General features: G+C 38.2%; 1 protein-coding gene across 4 annotated transcripts in view; it reads left to right on the forward strand.

Annotated features, from left to right (window-relative positions):
* RTN1 (reticulon 1) overlaps window positions 1-20,862 on the forward strand; it is a 215,647-nt gene that overhangs the window by 177,898 nt on the left and 16,887 nt on the right. Inside the window, exon 1 of one of the 4 annotated variants that reach the window (XM_027596893.2) lies at window positions 13,355-13,544. The exons of the other annotated variants lie outside the window; for them this stretch is intronic. Within the exon in view, the coding sequence (XP_027452694.1) occupies window positions 13,484-13,544 (61 nt within the window). The 5' untranslated portion in view covers window positions 13,355-13,483. Of the gene's footprint in view, window positions 1-13,354; window positions 13,545-20,862 lie in introns of those variants that run through there. 4 annotated transcript variants of the gene reach the window in all.

Raw genomic sequence — 20,862 nt, forward strand, 5'->3', positions numbered from 1 at the left:
CCCATAGTTAGAGGGTAGGGATATATAAAAGGCAAGTCTGAAGAACCGAATCCCTAGGAAGGGAAAAAGTCTGCAAATAGAGTCATGCCCCTGGTCTAGTGGAAATGTGCAGACTGCAGAAACCAATTCAAGTTACGTCCAGCAATAGAAATTCTGAGAAATGTGATGGGAAGGGAGGAACAGGAAAGGGACGGCAATAAACTCAGGTTGTCAAGGAGCTCCGGAGAAATATGTTGGCTGGAACCAGAGTTGTGCTGTCAGTAGAGGCTGAGACAGAGAACAAGGCTGGCTCGGAGGGTGGGCTAAGTAGCAATCCAAGCTGCCGTGCAAAGTTGCCAGGTTGTGCCCTTTGTAAGCATGCCTGGCCAACATGGCAAATGAGGCTTAATTCCAGCTCACGCTCTGTTCACCAAGCCTCACGCCGAGATGCAGCATTGCAACCATCTGGAGGGGAATCTTTTTTTTAACCGCATATAATTTTTTTTTTAATTTCAGTATGGTTAACACGCAGTGTTATATTAGTTTCTGGTGTACAATATAGTGATTCAACAATTCTATACATTACTCAGTGCTCATCATGATAACTGTACTCTTAATCCCCATCATCTATTTCACCAGTTCCCCCCACCCACCTCCCCTCTGGTCACTACCAATTTGTTCTCTATAATTAAGAGTCCGTTTTTTGGTTTGGCTCTTTCTTCTTTGCTCATTTGTTTTGTTTCTTAAATTCCACAAATGCATGAAATCATATGGTATTTGTCCTTCTCTGACTTATTTCACTTAGCATTTTACTGTCTAGATCCATCATATCATTGCAGATGGCAAGCTTTCATTCTTTTTTATGGCTGAGTAATATTCCATTGTGTATATATGCCACATCTCTATCCATTCATCTATCAGCGGACACTTGGGCTGCTTCCATATCTTGGCTATTGTAAATAATGCTGCAATAAACATAGGGGTGCATATATCTTTTTGAATTACTGTTTTCATATTCTTTCAGCAAATACCCAGTACTGAAATTACTAGATCATATGGTAATTCTATTTTCAATTTTTTGAGGAACCTCCATACTGTTTTCCATAGTGGCTGCAAAAGTCTGCATTCCCACCAGCACTGTATGAGTGGTCCTTTTTCTCCACACCCTTGCCAACACTTGTTTCTTGTGTGGTTTTGTTTTATTTATTTATTTTTAAGTAATCTCTACACTCAACGTGGGGCTCAGACTCACAAACCTGAGATCAAGAGTCACATGTTCTTCTGACAAAGCCAGCCAGGCACCCTGGTTTCTTGTGTTTTTGATATTAACCATTCTGACAGGTATGAGGTGATGTCTCAGTTTTTTCACTTTCTTGATAGTATCCTTTGATGTACCAAAGTGCTTTGGTTTCTTTTGGAAGTCAAAAAAAAGTCAAAATTGAAGTCCAATTTATCTGTGTTTTCTTTTGTTCCATGTGCTTTTGGTGTCATAACTAAGAAGCCTCTGCCTAATCCAAGGTCATGATGATTTATGCCTGTTTTCTTCTAAGAGATTTCTAGTTTTGTCTCTTACATTAAGTCTTTGATCTATTATGAGTTAATTTTTGCATATGGTGTGAGGTAGGGGGTCCAACTTTGTTCTTTTGCATAGAAAGTTGTCCTAGCACCATTCTTGAAAATACTGTTCTTATCCCCATTGAATGGTCTTGGTACCCTTGTTGATAATCAGTTGACCGTATATATGTTAGGATTTATTTTGGGACTTTGAATTTTACTCCGCTGACCTATGTTGTCTAGCCTTATGCCGGTACCACACGGTCTTGATTAGTGTAGCTTCGTAGTAGGTTTTGAAATCAGGAAGTGTGAGACCTACAGCTTTGTTCTATTTCAAGATTGTCTTGTCTGTTATGGGTCCCTTGCATTTCCATATGAATTTTAGGATTAATCTGTTGATTTCTGAAAGAAAAAAAAAACGTAGCTTGGATTTTGACAGGGATTGTGTTGAATCTGTAGATTAATTTGGGGAATACTGCCATTGTAGCAATATTAAACCTTTTGATCTATGAACAAAAATGTCTTTCCATTTAATTAGGTCTTCTTTAATTTCATTCAACCATGTTTTATAGTTTTCAAAGTATAAGCTTTACACTTTCTCTGTTAAATTTATTCCTAAATATTTTATTCTTTTTTAATACTTCATTTATTTATTTCAGAGAGAGAGAGAGCATGAGCAAAGAGGGAGAGGGAGAAGCAGACTCCCCACTGAGCAGGGAGCCTGATGTGGGGCTCCATCACAGGACTCTGGGATCATTACCTGAGCTGAAGGCAGACGCCTAACTGACTGAGCCCCCCAGGCACCCCTATTTTACTTTTTATGCTAGTATAAATGTAACTGTTTTTATTAACTTAATTTTTGGATCATTCACTGCTAGTGTGTAGAAATGCAGTTGGTTTTTGTACACTGATCTTACATCCTACAAACTGCTAGACTTGTTCATTGCCTCTAAATATTTTTTTTGATTCCTTATAATTTTCTATATACAAGCTCATTTTGTCTGAGGTAGTTTTACTTCTTCGTTTCCAATCTGGATCAGTTTTATTTCTTTTTCTTGTTACATTGCCCTGGCTAGAATCTCCAGTGCGATCCTGAATAGAAATTGCCAGAGCAAACATCCTCGTCTTACTCCAGATCTTATGGGGAAAGCTTTCAATCTTTTGCCATTAAGTTTCATGTTAGCTGTGAGATTTTTTTGAGATTCCTTTTTATCAGGTTAAGGAAGTTTCCTTCTGTTCCTAGTTTGTTGAGCATTTTTTATTGTGAAAGGGTGATCAATTTCTCAAATGGTTTTTTCTGCATTGAGGTGATTATGTGGGTCTTGTCCTTTATTCTATTAAGATGGTGTATTATATTGGCTGTTTTATCACTGGCATAAATCCCATTTAGTCATGGTTCATCCTTTTTATGTGTTGCTGGATTCAGTTTGGCAGTATTTTGTTGAGAAATTTTGCATCTATATTCATAAGGAATATTGATCTGTAATTCTCTTTTTTCATAATGCCATTGTCTGGTTTTTATCAGGGTAACAGTGATTTCATAGAGTGTGATGGAAAGTTTTCCCACTTCCTCTTCTTTTTGGAAGAGTTGTGAAGGATTGGTGTTAAGTAGTCTTTAAATGTTTGGTAGAATTCACCAGTGAAACCATCTGGACCTGGGCTTTTTTTAGTGGGAAGTTTAAAATTACTAATTCAATGTCTATTCATCTCAATCTATTCATATTTTCTATCTCGCCTTGGTAGTTTATGTCTTTCTAAAGATTTGTTCATTTTCAGCTAGGTTATCAAATTTGTTTGTAGTTGTTCATAGTATTTCCCTATAATCCTTCTAATTCTGTAAGGTTGGTAGCAATGTCCCCTCTTTCATCACTGATTTTAGTAATTTGAGTCTTTATCTGTTTCTTCTCAGTAATTCTAGCTAAAGGTTTGTCAACTTTGTTGATCCTTTTAAAAAAGAACCAACTTTTGGTTTCATTGATTTTCTATATTGTTTTTCCTATTTCATTAATTTCCATTGTAATCTCTATTACTTCATTCATCTGCTTGCTTTGGGTTTAGGTTGTGCTCTTTTTCTAGTCTCTTAAGGCAGAAGTTTAGGTTATTGATTTATTTTTTTCTATCATAGGTGTTTACAGCTATACATTTCCCTCTAAGTATTACTTTGGGGGTACCTTCTGAATATTTGTTTCATTTTCATTCATTCTGAAATATTTTTAAATGTCCCTTGTGATTTCTTCTTTGACCCATTGCTTATTTAGAAGTGTATTGATTAAGTTTCACATATTTGTTAATTTATAAATTTCCTTGTTATCAATTTCTAATTTTATTCCAAGTGGTTAGAGAATACATTTTGTATGATTTCCATCTTGTTAAAATGTATTGAGTCTTGTTTCATAGTCTATCATATACCTGAAGTGATGTGATCAACCCCTCACTGTATCTGCTTAACAGAGGAAGAGGTGAACCCTTTTTGTGGGAAAATAGAATCGACTGCCTATCTGTATGGTTCTTGAATACACAATATCTATCATACTATAAAACATTACTAGACATGTAAGAGAGGCAAGAATATGTGGCTGATAACAAAGAAGACAATAGGAATGGATCTAGAGGGTATAATGCTATGTGAAATAAGTTTGTCAGAGAAAGACAAATACCATGTGATTTCACCCATATGTGGAATATAAAAAAACAAAACAAACAAACAAAAAAAAGAGACAAACCAAAAAACAGACTCTTGACTATAGAGAACAAACTGATGGTGACCAGAAGGGAGGTGGGCAGGCGGATGGATGATATAGGTAAAGAGGATTAAGAATACACTTAATCATGATGAGCACTGAGCAACATATAGAATTGTTGAATCACTAATTGTACACCTGAAGCTAGTGTAACACTGTATGCTAACTATGCTGGAATTTAGAAAGACAGAGACAATAGAAGCTGACCCATAGATGAGCTGGATATTGAAGTTAGATAAAGTCTTTTAAATAACTACTATAAATATGTGAAAGAAAATGGATAAAAAGATGGAGAATTTCAGCAGAGAAAGAGTATTTATAAAAATAAAATCAAGTGAACATTCTAGAACTAAAAGATAAAATTTCTGAAATTAAAATTTACTTAGCTACTTGTAATAGCTCATTGGTCACAGAAGAAGATAAAATTAGTGAATTCAGAGATAGCTCGATAAGAAATATCCAAGGTGGTGAAAAAACTGAATAAAAATATGAAAAGAACAGAGTATAAAAAAACTTGTCAGAAGGCCAGACCTATGAATAATTGGATTTATAGGAAAAGAGAGAAAATGGGACAGAAGGAATATTTGAAGAAATATGGCTGAGATTTTTTTTTCAAAATTGGTAAAAGGCATCAATCAATATACAGATTTGAGAAGCTCAATAGACACCAAAGGAAAAAAAAACCTTATTGTAATCAAACTCCATAAAACCAAAGCAAAAGATAAAAATCATATAACAAGCCTACCTTAAAAACCCTGATACAAAAACTTAAGGAGGGTATTATAAGAAAGGAAGACGACAGATCTCATAAATATAGATAGAAAAAGTCTACCCAAATCATTAGCAAACTGACTCAAAACTGAGTAGCAGTATATAGAAAGAATGTCACATCAGTACAGCTAAGTGGAATTTACAGTTGTAAGATTCTTTTATTGCATAGGAAATTGTGAAAGTACTATATACGATAGAATCCAGTAAGTTAAGGATGAACATTATCATTGTAAGCTAATCACCAAAGTATTTAAAAAGGTGTAACTAGAAAATTATTGTGGGAAATAAATGGATTAATAAAAAACATGCTTGAGGGCGCCTGAGTGGCTCAGATGGTTGAGCGTCTGTCTTCGGCTCAGGTCATGATCCCAGGGTCCTGGGATTGAGTCCTGCATCAGGCTCCCTGCTCAGCGGGGAGCCTGCTTCTCCCTCTGCTTCTCTCTCTCTCTCTCTCTCTCTCTCAATCTGTCTCTTATGAATAAATAAATAAAATCTTAAAAAAAAAACATGCTTGATTATTTTGAAAGAAGGCAAGAAAGGCAGAACAAAGAAGCAAAGATATGTGATAAATAAGAAATAAATAGCAGGATGATGGACTTAAATCCAATTATATCAGTTATTACATTAAATGTAAACTGACTTAACACTCACCTTAAAAAAACAAAAATTATTAGCCTGAATTAAAAACAAGACCCAAGAATATACTGTCTTTAAGAACATAAAAAGATACAGATAGTTTGAAAGTAAAGGATGGGAAAAGACGTATCATGCAAACGCCAACCAAAATAAAGCTGTTGTGTATATATCCCTATCAGCCAAACTAAACTCTAAGTCAAGGAGTGTTACTAGAGATAAGGAGGAACATTTCATAAAGACAAAAGGGTTAACTCAACAGTAAGACATGATAATTCTAAATTTATAAGAGTCCAATATATATAAAGTTATATAAATTGACAGACTTGAAAGGAAAATAGATCAATCAACATGAAAGTTAGATGTTGTGATATACTTATTTCAATATCTGGCAGACATACAGCCAAAAAATTATTAGGGAGATAAATTGTTTGAATAATGCTGTTAACCAATGTGACCAAATGGACATTTATAGAACACCCTTAAAACTTTAGAATATAGGGCGCCTGGGTGGCTCAGTCGTTAGGCGTCTGCCTTCGGCTCGGGTCATGATCCCAGGGTCCTGGGATCTAGCCCCACATCGGGCTCCCTGCTCAGCGGGAAGCCCGCTTCTCCCTCTCCCACTCCCCCTGCTTGTGTTCCTGCTCTCACTGTCTCTCTCTGTCAAATAAATAAATAAAATCTTAAAAAAAAAATAACTTTAGAATATACATTCATGTCCAATTGACACATGTATCAAAATAGATCATATTTGGGATGGCTGGGTGGCTCAGTCAGCTAAGCCTCCGACTCTTGATTTCAGCTCAGGTCAGGATCTCTCAGGGTCATGAGATCGAGTCCCATGTTGGGCTCCATACTCAATGCTGCGTCTGCTTCTTTCCCTCTCCTTCTGCCCCTCCCCCTGCTCTCTCTCTCAAATAAATAAATCTTTTAAAAAGAAATAGATCATATTCCAGACCCTAAAGCAAGTTTCAATGGATTAAAATTGTATAGAGTTTGTTGTCTAGCTACAGGTGAATTAAACTGAAAATAAACAATAGGATAGTTAGAACAATGCTCAGAAGTTTGTAATTCTATATAGTCAATGGACCAAAGGAAAAAAAATCACAATGACTGTTAGAAAATATTTTGAACTGGACAATAACATGAACATAATGTATCAAAACTTGTAGGTTGCCACTAAAACAGTGCTTAGCGGGAATATTATACTTTTAAATGAATATGAATATATTAGAAAAGAAGAAAGGTTGAAATTAATCTAAGCTTCTATTTTGTGGAGCTAATGAAAGAAAAATGAAAGTAAAAGAAGGAAATAATAGTAATAGAATGAAATAGAGAGCGTATACAAAGATATACAAAAGAAAAATTTTATTCTTTGAAATTAATTCATAATATTGATCAACCTCCAATAAGATGATCAAGAAATGCAGAGAGAAAAATAACTTACCAATATCGCAAATGAAAAAGTGGACATGGCTACAGCTCCTTCAGATTATTAAAAACATAAAATTATGATGTTATGAATAATTTACACCAGTAAATTTGACAACATATTTAAAATGGATGAATTGATTTGAGGAAAATAAAGCTTGCTAAAATTGACATAAAGAGAAGTTAAAAATCAGAATGTCACATTAGAGCCATTTGGGGTATATCCAAGGAGTGCAAGATTAGTTTAACATTCAAAATTCAATCCATGTAATTTATGTATTAACTGAATTGAGGATAAAATCCTGTGACCATTTCAATAGCTTCAGTAGAAGCATTTGATAGAATTCAATATCTGTTCATGACAAAAACTCTCAAAAAACTAGGGATAGAAGGAACTTGCCTTAATCTGATAAAAGACAGCTAAAATATTCACGGCCAACATCATATTTAATGGTAAAATTTTGAGCACACTTTTCCCCTGAATCCAAGAGAAAGACAAAGAATATATACCCTTTACCACTTCTACTCAACATTATATGTGGAAGTACTAGCCAAAGTAAAGAAATAAAAGTATAAAGATTAGAAGGGAAGAAATAATTCCATATTTATTCAGAGAAGATATGATTATTTACATAGAAAATTCAAAAGAATCCACAATTAGAATTAATAAGTGAGTTTGTTAGCAAGATCACTATCCAAAAATCTATTAATCTGGTATAGTTTTTTACATCTCTACTTTTAACTTTATTGTGTCAGTATGCCTTAGGATTTTCTTTTATAAACATCCTTTAGCTAGATTTTTTTCATCCAATCTGAGAGTTTCCATCTTCTTGGTTGGCATTATTTGGATATATTTAGATGTTTTCTACTACTTTATTTTATCCTTTCTATTCACTAGTTCTTTACTTTGCTTCTCATATTTTTCCTTTCCTGACTTCAATTTGATTTACTAATTACTTTGTTTATACATTTTATTCATTTAGAAGTTTTAAGGTAGATGTTTCTGGTGGTGACCCTTAAATGTTTAACTTACAAATTTGACTTTTCATAGTCTAAAATTAAGATCTCAAAAAAAATTAAATTAAAATCTCTACTATTTTCCTGAATAGTACTAGGACGTTAGGATGCTTTTACTTTTATCACTCCTTCCTACCTTATGTTCTATTTTTGTCTACTACTTTAATTTCACCTTTCTTACAACCCCCCAAATTAGTCATTACCAGTTTTTACACTTAGCATTCTTTCATGCATTTCCCTTCCTCCTTCTAAGTTCAGTTTTCTTCTTCCAGAAGTACCAACCTTGGTCGCTTTTTCTGCAGGGTTCGTAGTTAGGAAATTCTCTCATTTCCTACATTTGAAAATACCTATATAAGTCTTGCTGGGTACAGAATTCTAGATAACAGTTATTTTCCCTCACTACTTTGAAAACATTATTCCATTGTCTTCTGGCTTCAGTTAATGAAAAGACTGTGGCTGGTCCAACAGTTTCTTGGGGCAATGTGTTGTTCACTTATGCCTACTTTTAAGATTTCCTCTTGTCTTTGATGCCCTGCAGTTTCAATATGATGTGAGTTAGGGTATTGATTTCCTCTTGTCTTGCTCAGGGTTATAATGTATGTCTTTAACAACTCTGGAAAATCCCAAACCAAATCTGGATAAATTATTCAACTTCTCAAGATGTTATTCCTCCCCTTGAAACTCTGCAGTGTTTCCTTCATTTACTGACAGTATTATTACTTGGATCTGTCTCACTGTCCCCTGTACCTCTCTGTGGTTAAGGTGCCTTATCTGTATGCCAGGAAATCCCTGTCACTCAAACTGGTGATCCTATTTTTTTGTTCATAACTCAGCTTTATTATCATCTATTCTCCGAAGCCTTTCCTGAAACCTCTTCTTCCCCTAATCACTGTGTATCCACTCTTTCCTGTTCATACACCTATCAGTTGATTGCATTTATGTATTTATGTGTAAATCTCCCGCACTAAACTCATATTTCCAGTGGGCAGTTCCTTTTGTATTTACAGAATCAGGCACTTAATTTGGGCTCTACAAATGTTTGCAGATTGAATGGTTGAATGAATCAAGAAAATGAAGGTAAACACTATCTACCTCATAGGGATCTGTAACAACTAAATATATACCATATGAGAAAGCACCTGGCAAATAACAAGTGCTAATCTCTTGTTCGAAATAAAGGCAATTCATGCATTATTTTGGTGCAGTGGGTTATGTGCCAAATTGGTTGTTACTTTAAATTTCCTTATTCCATATGGCATAGAGCAGAGTTCTGAGTGTTCTTTGATCATAATGAAGTACTTTTTTTGGTTTTGTGCCTTTTCTTCCAATTGCTATACTTCTCAGAGCATTAAACACACACACACACACACACATGCACACACACACTCCCCAAACATGGAGTTCTCTGAACTGGATATAGTTTACCAGCTATTACATTCTGTCCTGAAACTCAGTGCATTTGTAAATGCTCTTCTACCATATAGTTTAATAGCTTTCTCCTTCTCTTTTGTTTGGTGTCTGCTTTAATTTTACCTTATGAGATAGGTCTTTGCTGACCCGCCTCATAAAATAGAAAACTTCCACACCACTCCCATTCTCTATCCCCTTTACCTGCGCTATTTCCCCCTGTACACCTGTCTACAAGTGAAATAGACATTTACCTCTTCTATTATTATCTGCCCATCCTACTCACATATAAACTTTTTTTATTTTTTATTTTTATTATGTTAATCACATTACATCATTAGTTTTCGATGTAGTGTTCCATGATTCATTATTTGCGTATAACACCCAGTGCTCCATGCAGAACATGCCCTCCTTAATACCCATCACCAGGCTAACCCATCCCCCCAACCCCCTCCCCTCTAGAACCCTCAGTTTGTTTCTCAGAGTCCATAGTCTCTCATGGTCTGTCTCCCCCTCTGATTTCCCCCCTTCATTTTTCCCTTCCTACTATCTTCTTTTTTTTTTTTTAACATATAGTGTATTATTTGTTTCAGAGGTACAGGTCTGTGATTCAACAGTCTTGCACTAACATATAAACTTCTTAAAAGTAGCAATTTTGCTTTAGGCCTAGAACAGTATCTAGAATACAGTAGGTGTTCAGTAAATATTTATTGACTAAATGTATCAATATAGGTGCCACTGATTCTCATCAGTAAAATCCTGGGGCTATAAAAAAAACAGATGCCATACAGCCACTCTGGGCATGGTAGTCTTCAACATTTCTCTTGATCTCAGATGAGATTTCAAAACTTGACAATTTTGTTTTTCCTTGAACCGAATGCCTACAGCATGATTTCAGCCTGAAAACTAAGGACATCACTTCCTCTCTTGGCAGGGACCTAAACCAAGTTCTGAGCCGGCTGTGTACAAAGTCCGCCTGTTCTCTCCTGGTTTAAAGACAGTGGCAGTTCCTGCCCGCTTTTAGCAAGCTTTGTTTTGCTTTCTGTTTTCTTTCACCACTCGAGGACAATTTACATATCTTTTCTACCCATTTTATCATTTGATCTTGGCAAGAGCTTTCAGTTAATACTGTGTGGGTACTTGTGCAAAGAAAGTACCCGCTTACAATGTCTACAAGAAATAAATTCTTATTATTTCATAGACACAAACATCTAAAGCTGCGATTCATTTTGTATAATTCATTTCTCATTATGAGAGAAAGGTCCAAAGGTGATAAATACTTGCTGAAGGCCATATAACTAACTTCTGCCATGTAAGTGGGTCTCACGCCCACACCCCCCAATTCTCAGTCAAGCTCTTCACACTTTTCTGCCTGATTTTTCTTTAATAAATTCATTTGTTTCTCCTACCACCTACACCTTAACCTAAAGCCCCTCAATTCGTTTTTCACTGGTGTGTATCTCTGTGGCATCAGACGCCTTACCTCAACCTTCAACTATCAGACTGCTATCTTGACTTTTTGGGCGTCATCAAGCTTCTGTCTTCAGATTCAGCATGCCTAGAAAGAATGTGGTCTTTCTGCTGAGCTTACATTCCAAGGTCAACTTGGCTGGCCCATGAAAATGCATGACCTAAGAGGGCTGACACAGCTCCCCTTCACTTGAGGGAGAGCTAGCCTCTGCCTGCTCTCGGCAGCCAGGGATGTGCTGCCCTGTTTGCTGCACAGTACTGCCCGTCAGATTAGCCGTGAACAGTGGCTCTGCCAACATGGTGCACACTTAATACTCACCACTGAAGGTAACTGGGGGGCACCAGCTGGACTTCGGGCTGATGACTGGGGGTATCGTTGGACTGGCAGTGCCTCCTAGTGGCCAAGGCTCCAAAGGTTTTCAACTGAAAAGGAGCCAGTCTAGGCAGCCCACACGGCAACCCTTTCTTTCTGAGTCTTGTTCCCAACTGTGTTTAGTTTGTCCAGCCCTACTTCATACAGTGAGAATTCAGTGCTGGTCAGATCATCAAGTACCTGTCTTTTCAGTATTTTCTGACTGAATTCCCAAACATGACCATGATGATGAAAAAAATTTGGAGTGGGTTTGGAAATATAAATATAAAAAGGTCACTACCATCACTGGAGCAGGTCAGTTTGAAAAGTACTTTGTAATAACTCTTTTCCTTCCCATCAGCCCGTGGTAGCTCTGACACCCCCTTCCTCTTGGAGGAGACTTCAGCTGCCCAGAAGTGCCAAATCATCCTCCTGATCTCATTCCTACTAAGCTTCCTCAGTAATTTCAGTTATGTTACAGACCTACGGAGAGAAGCTCAGTTTCTCTGGAAGCTCACATCCTAAAAAAGAAAAATATGCATGATCCCAAAGATCACATTTTAAAGTGTATACTCTTCATAAAATGAAAGATAAATCGTAGCTACAAGTATAACCTTGAGACTACTGTCTTTAAGTCCTTGCTGGGGCAGGATGTGCAAATGCAGATTTGGGTCTGTCAAGGAACCTCTCTGGGAACTGTGGAAGAATCATGAAGGCTCCATTTCTCTTCGAGGGAGAGAGAGAAATACTGTGTAAAAGATGATGTCATGCCACAACAAGTAAAATGGGAACTCTTCCTTCTGTATGCCCCTGTAGTTCCAGAGGTGTCCTCTGGCCCCATGTTATATTTTGTCTCTCCAAGGATCCTGCCACCAGGACTGCCTTCCCCAGACAATGCCCAAATTCGAGTCCTTTCTCTGTGCTATTTCTACCTTTTCCTCATCAAAATGTACCTATCCCCTGTCCATTCTCTCAAGTTCTTGGTGTATGATCTGATAAAGTATTTCATGGTGAGATTTAAATAGTAGGTCACACCACCCACTGTTCTCCTCCCGTTGACATCTGCATTGTAATTGGGGACTTGTATCTCTTGACTCACTCACTGGGTTTGGAAACCTACTTTATATCTCCCAAATGATACACACAGCCCACCTCCATGTGCCCCCAACACTCAATCCCAAAGATGATGCTGTTGAGGCAGAATGCCCTTTGCTTCCCTGAGTTCTGTTTCGATGTCCCCACAACTGACCTCCTGGAGTGTCAGTGCAGTGACCAATAACTCTGTGTGCGAGAGTCCAGGGGCTTTGAAACGGAGCCTACAGGCACCACATTCTGATAGGTATTTATTCATTCGAACCACAAACTGAGCTGGAGAATAGGGGCAGCAGGAAAAACACATATGACCTACTGAGCAGCAGGATTTCTTTACAGTGACTGTGGCTTGCCAACAGGGTTTTGGATAGCCATAGAATATTCCAGAAAGAGGAAGAGATCTGGCAGTTGCTTGGAAGATGCCAGGCAATTAAAATAAATCGTGGCCAGAATGTAAAGAAATGGGGAAGAGAGGTGAGTGAGCAATGGGGACAATTGGGGGAAGGGGGGGCCTTCTGCTGAAAGCCGGATATCTGTACTGCCATCACCTGCGTCTTACCCAACAAGTTTCTTAGGTGTCTAAGAAATTTCTAGAATATGCACCCTGTGTCAAGAACTCCAAGGAACAGTCCAAGTGCCGCACTCTGATCCCCACCCTTGGCCCTTTTCCCCTCCTCTTCTTGCATACCCCCCACACCCTGCCCGCTTTTGTGCCTCCCGGGTCAGAACCGGCTCAGCCGACTCCGGGGCAGTCTCCCAGCCAGGCCGGCCGGCCGAGGCAGCGCTCTCGCGTCGAGCGGTGGCCGCATCCCCGTGCGCGCAGGCAGCCCCGGGGCCGCGCCGCGCTGATTCGCTGCTGCGGAGACTGCGGCGCCCGCGACGCGCCCGCCCCTCGCCGCGCGCCGGCTGGTGCAGCCTCAGTCAGTCCGCAGCCGCGCGGCCACCGCGAGCCCTGCCGCCGCAGCCGGGGCGCAGACCCTGAGTGCCAGCTCCGCGCCCCCGAGGACGGCAACGGCGAGCCCCCAAAGCCCGCACGATGCAGGCCACTGCCGATTCCACCAAGATGGACTGTGTGTGGAGCAACTGGAAAAGTCAGGGTATTCTCTTTATTTCGGTAGTGCATGCCTGCGGTGCACGGGAACCCCGGGACCCGGACTCGGCCATTGTGCATCATTTCACCTGTGGGACCTATGCATGCTTCATCCCCGAGAGCTTTCTGTTGGGGGGGGAGTAAACTTGTCATGTCAAAAATCGAAATGGATGGTGTTTGGATTCTTTTCCTTTTTTTTTTTAAACCCCCCACCCCCACCCCTTTGTTTTCTTATTGTAATGCTAGAAATTTAAATAATGCATCAGTTGCCTCCTCCGGGAGCTCTCTTGGGATCCGTTGATTGTTCAGTACTTGTTTAATCTCTTCTCATGCCCGGAGTTAAAATGCTTTCTTATTGTTCCATGCATCCCAGGCCATTTAATTTTCGCCGAAAGGCTGAAATCTCCTGGTAGAACCATTAAGTGAGAGGGTTCTAGTGCATCCTTTTAAGAGGGACACACCCATTTCAGGGTTGTTATTTGTGGTCACACAAAGGAGACTGGAAATGCAGACTAGGTCTCGAAATCCTGAAAATATGATGGCGTAGCCACATATTAGGATGGTTCATTTTGAAATATTTCAGGGTTTTTGTCTGTCATTGGGGTAACCTGTAACTACTATTTATTAAAAATGGGTATCTGTGGAACAAATAGAGGGGAAATAAAAAGCAGTGCGGAGTGCCCTCCGTATAACAGATGTATTTTGAAACAGTCCATATTAGCACTGGGTGTGGCCACCCTCCAACCTCCCTTGGATTGCTTTTCAGCCATTTTTATTCAGCCTCATACTTCACACATCCATCTCTCCTTTGTTATATTAAGATTCTCTCCTTCACCTTGCTGAGTTTGAGATTATGAGGAGAAAGAGAGAATTTTGGAAGAATGAATTATGTGTGGTAAACTCGGGTGTTTGTAAGATGAAGTGTCTTTTAATCTTAAATAAGGTTCTGAAGAAGGCACATTTGACTTAACCTGAAGGGTTGCAGTGTTCCTCAGGGGACCAAAAATACTCTGGAGCAGAAACTGATTTTTTTATTTTTGAAATCTGGCATTTTCCCCTTGTCATTTTATATCACAGAAAGAATAGAATGGCTTTTCATCCTTAGTACCTCTGTAGGGTTTTTCTTCAGTAAATTTTTTAAGCAAAGAAAAAGTAAACGTGAACCTCAGAATTAAGAACACATTAGCTCTGTCTCTTATTCGTTGGTTTGGATGGCGGTGACAAAATATAAGTCGAGTTCAAATTATGTGAGTCTATTGGAAATACAACTGTCAAAAGTAAATAAATGGTCCTAATACATTTAAAAGTTAGGAAATAAGAAATGTATGGCAATTCAGGGGCATAGTTTTAGAGAATGATGACAGTGACATGAAATCGCTTATTTTATACAGAAGGCAGTTGTGAAAATGCTTGGTGACATTTCATTCTTATGTATTAGACTCATCCAGTTTATTCTGATATACACACTTCACAGACAACTATGGTTTGATACAATATCAAGTTTAGATGGACGCAAAGACGTAAAAAAAAAGTTGGTTTTTAGACTATGATTATGGGTTTTTTCTATTCTTACCAAAAGTAGATGCCAAAACATGGCAGATTTTCTGTTTTATTTGTATAAGGTATAAGACACTATTTCGTTATGCTCCTATGTGTTTTGCCTCAGTCAACCTTCTCACTACAGGGGTTAAAAAATGCATGGCTATTTATAATCAGAAAATAACACAAATGTCATTGTTTGTCTACTGAAAACAATCATTTTCATTTTCAATATACAGCTACTTGTGAAGATTAATGCCAGATCGTTGAAGGTCTTTTACACTCCATGACCTTTGGTCGTCTTCAGTACCATTGATTTCCTTTTGTCAGATAGAACAAAGCCATTATCTTGAAAATTGACTAATAACTGGGTGGGTGGGTTTATAGGCATGAAAGAGAAATAGTAAGAAGTAAACTATTCCTTTTTCTTTCCACTAAGAGAACTTTTCTTTTAAAACTAAATCTATAATAAAATTTTTGTTTAGCATTTTCAATGTTATCTTCTTCACGTTAGTTCCCTCATTATCAAAAACAGCTGTTCTTAACCCTGGCTATACATTAGTATCACCTGGGGAGCTTTTAGGAACACAAAGGATGCCTGGGCCCCACCCCTAGAGGTTCTGATTCAAATGGGTCAAATATCAATATTTTTTAAAAAGATCCTCAAGTGAGTTTAATACATAATTGGGGTTGAGGCCACGGGTGGTGTGTAATGATTCTTAGCCCAGTCTGTAGCCCAGCAGAGCAGGGTCGGGTGTACAAATGATGGAATGGGTGTGATCTAGAAGCACCTGTGAATGTGGTTGCAGGGTGCAGTGTAACATTGTTGAGACTATCCTCCAGAAGTATTACAGGTGAATGTTTTGCTTGTAAAAGGGAATAAAGAAATTGAGCTTCAGGTTTTCTCCATGTTAGTAAACATTCCATGGAGAAATTGCAGCCCATTGACTATTTCATGAAGACTCGACTGGAACTAATGTAATTGTCATAAGAACTGTAGTAACCATGCAGAAGGAACCTTATATCTACTTTATTAATATATAAGATTTTAGCTAGAGACAGGAGCATTTAAAGAGAGTCTAAAGTCTACCTTATACTAGTACAGAGATTCTGTAATACATTACATTACAGTATAGTAATACATTAATGTATACGTTACAAAGATTCTGCTTCCAATATAAAAAAATGGTACCACTACCAATATTGGTTAATAAACCAAAGCCCACCCAACTCAGTGAAAATGGAAGCAGAATAAAACCATAATGTAATAAAACACCTGTATAGATAGTAATGTTACAGATCACAATAATACTAATATGTTAGGGGCACTTTTACTGAATGCTTCACTTGCATCATTGCATTTAATCCTCACAAATCCTGTGGTGTGTACATTTTATTATTATTTTATAAGTGATAAGCTGAGGCCTCCACCAAGGCACATGGCTAGTAATGCCAGAAGAGGCTAGATTCAAGCCTAGGCTGGCTGACCACAGAACCCCTCACTTCTCACTGCTCTGCCATCTGCCTCAATGGTAGAGAACTTTATTATCAATGGTGTTTCTAAGAATATGAATTATGTAGGTAATGGTGATGGTGTGGGCTTAATAATCCCTCACATTTACATAGTTTTCATTTTGTCAAATTTTCTCATTGGAGCTTCTTAGTTTACTCTTGGACATCATGAAGCTCAAAGAGGTTAAGTGACTTATCCAAGGTTTTTTGATAAGTGGTGAAGTGCATGGTGAGAAGGTGCCTGCTTCAAATCCAGAACTCTTCCCACAACAGCACTCCATGTCCTTTACTCATGCTGAGTTATAGAGCGAACTTCCCCTGACCTCTGCCAAGATATTTCTCACATAGTTTCTCCCCTTACAGACCGCAAAATTAATCAGCAAGTCAGTGATCTTGATCAATTTATGCCATTGTTGTCATCCTCACCACCATCATCAATTCATCATCCCAAATTCTCTGTCAATATTAGCTATGTCCCGGTAACTATCCTAAACTCTTGCTACATGTCTTTAATTAAGCCTTCATGAGATGATTATCTTACTCTCACTTTACAGAGGAGGAAACTGAGGGGTTTGAGGCAGAGAGGGCCAGGAATTTGCCCTAGGACTTAACTGGGTCCCAAATATAAGGCAGACTGATTCTGAAACCTATGCTTTTAATTACTTTCTCATACTGCTTAAATCCAAATAATACTGGGGCAGGGGAATAAAGTTTGAGCAAAATCATTCATCCATATCATTGTATTTGTGCTCAAAGATAGTTTTTTCCAGATATCACTGTACTCGACAAATATACCTGGCAGATGCTTGGTAATACACTGGGTTGATACTTGTCACCTGTTTGGGGCTACTAGTCAAGTCCCACTTGACCCTGTGTTGCACCATTCTGTAGTTACAGCTTTCTCAGCGAGTAAAATAGTAATGAAGAGTGAAACACTTTCCAGGGAATATAACTTAAAAGTATTTCTGGTTTTTTACAAAATAAAATATTATACGCTGGTCTACAGTGCTCTGTGGAAAAACTGTTCATGGTGGTCCATTCTGAAAGGTGCTAGTTGAAAACAGCCAAGCATCCCAGAATACACAGAAAAAAATGTCTGTTTTGGCAACAGAAATTGAAAGAAATGCTTGTATTTTGAAAATGGCATTTGGTAAGATAATACTTAGATAAAGGCAGACCAATACAACCTTTTATCAAACCTTTTATTTGGACTCAATCTCATTAGAATACTGTACAAATATTACAACATAAGTATTATACTTGCAAACTCCCTCTCTGCACATTCTAATGAGATCCAGTGGGGGAACTGGCTTAGCTGGGGATCTGGGGATTTTTTTTTTTTTTTTTTGAGACTGCGCGAGTGCACAAGTAGGAGTGGGGGGGGGCGGTGGGGGGTGGAAGGGGCAGAGGTTGAGGGAGAGAGAATCTTAAGCAGGCTCCATGCTGAGCATGGAGCCCGATGTGGGGCTCCATCCCAGGACCCTGAGATCACGACATGAACCAAAATCAAGAGTCCAAAATCAAGAGTTGGGCACTTAACTGACTGAGCCACCCAGGTGCCCCTGGGGATTTTTTTGTTTTAATGAAAGAAAACTCTCATTATCCAGATAATATACCAAATATGGGTAGTTATTACTCCATTGAAAAATAAAACTCTGCTTTTTCACTGTGTATGATTATTTTCAAGACAATATTTATAAGGGAATATTCCAAAGTTTGGGGAGAGAATAATGGCTTTATTCTTTTTCTAAAAGTGATACATACACATTATGAAAATTTCCATTTGTTCAAAGAGAGGTTCAAATGGAAGCCACAAATCTCCCAAAGTCCTACACCTAGAGTTAATGAGGGTTAGTATTTGCTGAATATTGTCCAGCATCTCCATACTGTGTAACATGAAGCTAGAGGACTCGGCAACAAAAACAGCTTTTATAAAACAAGGTTGTATATGTCTCAAAAAGTATTTGAAGTAATTTAATGGAAAAAACTGACATGAAACTGAGAGAATTGCTGAACTTCACATATATGTTTCTTTACTGTATGAGCTATTCCTTCCTAAAATTAAGAAAAAGTATGATAAACATCAATAGATTAATTTTTTAGTTTCATATTTTGGTTTTAGACTGTACAAATGGACTCTCTGCAGGGTCTAAATTTTTTTTAAAGGAAGATCCATCAAGGGTGAGAAAGGTTGATAAAAATGCTGATCTAAATCCACATCTTCAAATCTATGATTTTTCTCAGATTTCTATGAATTAGGATTTATATCACTTAAAAACCCAATAATAGGGGCACCTGGGTGGCTCAGTCGTTAAGTGTCTGCCTTCGGCTCAGGTCATGATCCCAGGGTCCTGGGATCGAGCCCGGCATCGGGCTCCCTGCTCGGCGGGAAGCCTGCTTCTCCCTCTCCCACTCCCCCTGCTTGTGCTCCCTCTCTCGCTGTGTGTGTCTCTCTGTCAAATGAATAAATAAAATCTTGAAAAAAAAAAGGAAAAAAAACCCAATAATATTCCTGATACTGTATGACTAAAGCATTAGGATTATGATTACAGATCCCTATTCCATCATAACGAGCAGGCCTCTCCCTCATTATTCTGGAAAGGTTTCTCTCTCCTTCTCTCCATCTCCCCCTCTGTCCCTCTCTTTCTCTCCCTCTCCCTGCCTTCTCTCCCATTTCCTCCTTATATTTGAAATTCTTTATTCAGTTCTCTTTCATCTTTAGACTAGTTAATACATTTGGGAACAGCATCTGTGAAGTAATTGATATATTTTAAATTACCTTATAGTAGAATTAAATGTTAAAATTCACTGAATCCAGCAAACAAAAGCTAATGTGGGTGGATAACTTCCAGAATATCACCTCTCTTTTTGGAAATAACTAAATATACATCACCAAAAAATTTCCCATCCTTCTCAACCTGATCTCCTAAGTTGTGTACACATTTGGCCATGTATTAATATTTACATATTGTCACCTTTCCAGTTCTTACGAAAGTACACACAACCATTCAAAGAAACATGATTGCCTTATAATTAAGCTCACAGTTTGACAGCTAAGAATTTGACATTAATAATTCTTTAAAATCCATCTTCTGCCTAGATGACAATAATTACATTAAAAGCCTGGTCATTATAAATGTATTCCAAATTTGTAGTATATTTTTCAAATAAGTTAAGAAATTTGTGGGACACCTGGGTGGCTCAGTCGACTGAGCATCTGACTCTTAATTTCAGCTCAGGTCATGATCTCAGGGTCTCGAGATCGAGCCCTGTGTAGGGCTCCACAGTTGGTGTGGAGTCCGCTTGAGATTTTCTCTCGCCTTCTCCCTTTGCCCCTCCCCCTGCTCATGCAGGCTCCCTCTCTCTCCGCCCCCAAAATAAATATATAAATAAAATCTATATAAAATAAAAAGAAATTTGTTAGAAGTTTTAGAACTTTGAAGTATAGAGTTCTATGTCTTCCACATATGTTAAACTATATTTTTCAGTTAAATCTGAGTAGAGTTGTCTTATAATTCAAACATCACTGACAAGCTCTTTGCCCAAACTGATGTTGATTTTGAAAGGTACAAATGTAACAGGTTTTAATTTTTAGAATTTATTGCAGTTCTACCCATTAAGCAATGAGCATGTCTTGCTTTTGGAAACATTTTACCAAACTGCAGATCCAATATAGTGGTAATAGGGATCAAGAAGGACATAATAGGGCACCTGGGTGTCTCAGATGGTTAAGCATCTGCCTTCGGCTCAGGTCATGATCCCAGGGTCCTGGGATGGAGTCCCGCATCAGGCTCGCTGCTCCTTGGGAGCCTGCTTCTCCCTGTGCCTCTCTCTCTCTCTCTCTCATGAATAAATAAATAAAATCTTTAAAAAAAAAAGACATAATAATTTATTGAATGGAACAGAGGTACAATGAGAGATCATTACCTTTCCTTATCCTTTTAGTTCAAGAAACATTTTGCCATTATGGTCTTGGTCAAAAATGTTAAATATATTCGGTTTTTATAAAGAAGCAATAGCTGTCTATCTCCATGGTTCTTTTCTATTCCAATACGATGATGGATTTTAAGGTGTGACCCACACAAGATTTTGTGGCTAATTATGACTGATTACCACCAACCAAATGGACAGTTTTGTATTTTGATCAAGTCAGAAAGCTTAAACAAGAAAAATCACATGAGGACAACCATTATTTAACACCTTGCAAATCTTCCTGTGTGCTGCCCTCAGCTACCACGTGCCCAAAGCCTGTCTCTCTCTCTCTCCATATGGCC

Source organism: Zalophus californianus, chromosome 6 (genome assembly GCF_009762305.2).
Source record: "Zalophus californianus isolate mZalCal1 chromosome 6, mZalCal1.pri.v2, whole genome shotgun sequence".
NCBI lineage: Eukaryota > Metazoa > Chordata > Mammalia > Carnivora > Otariidae > Zalophus > Zalophus californianus.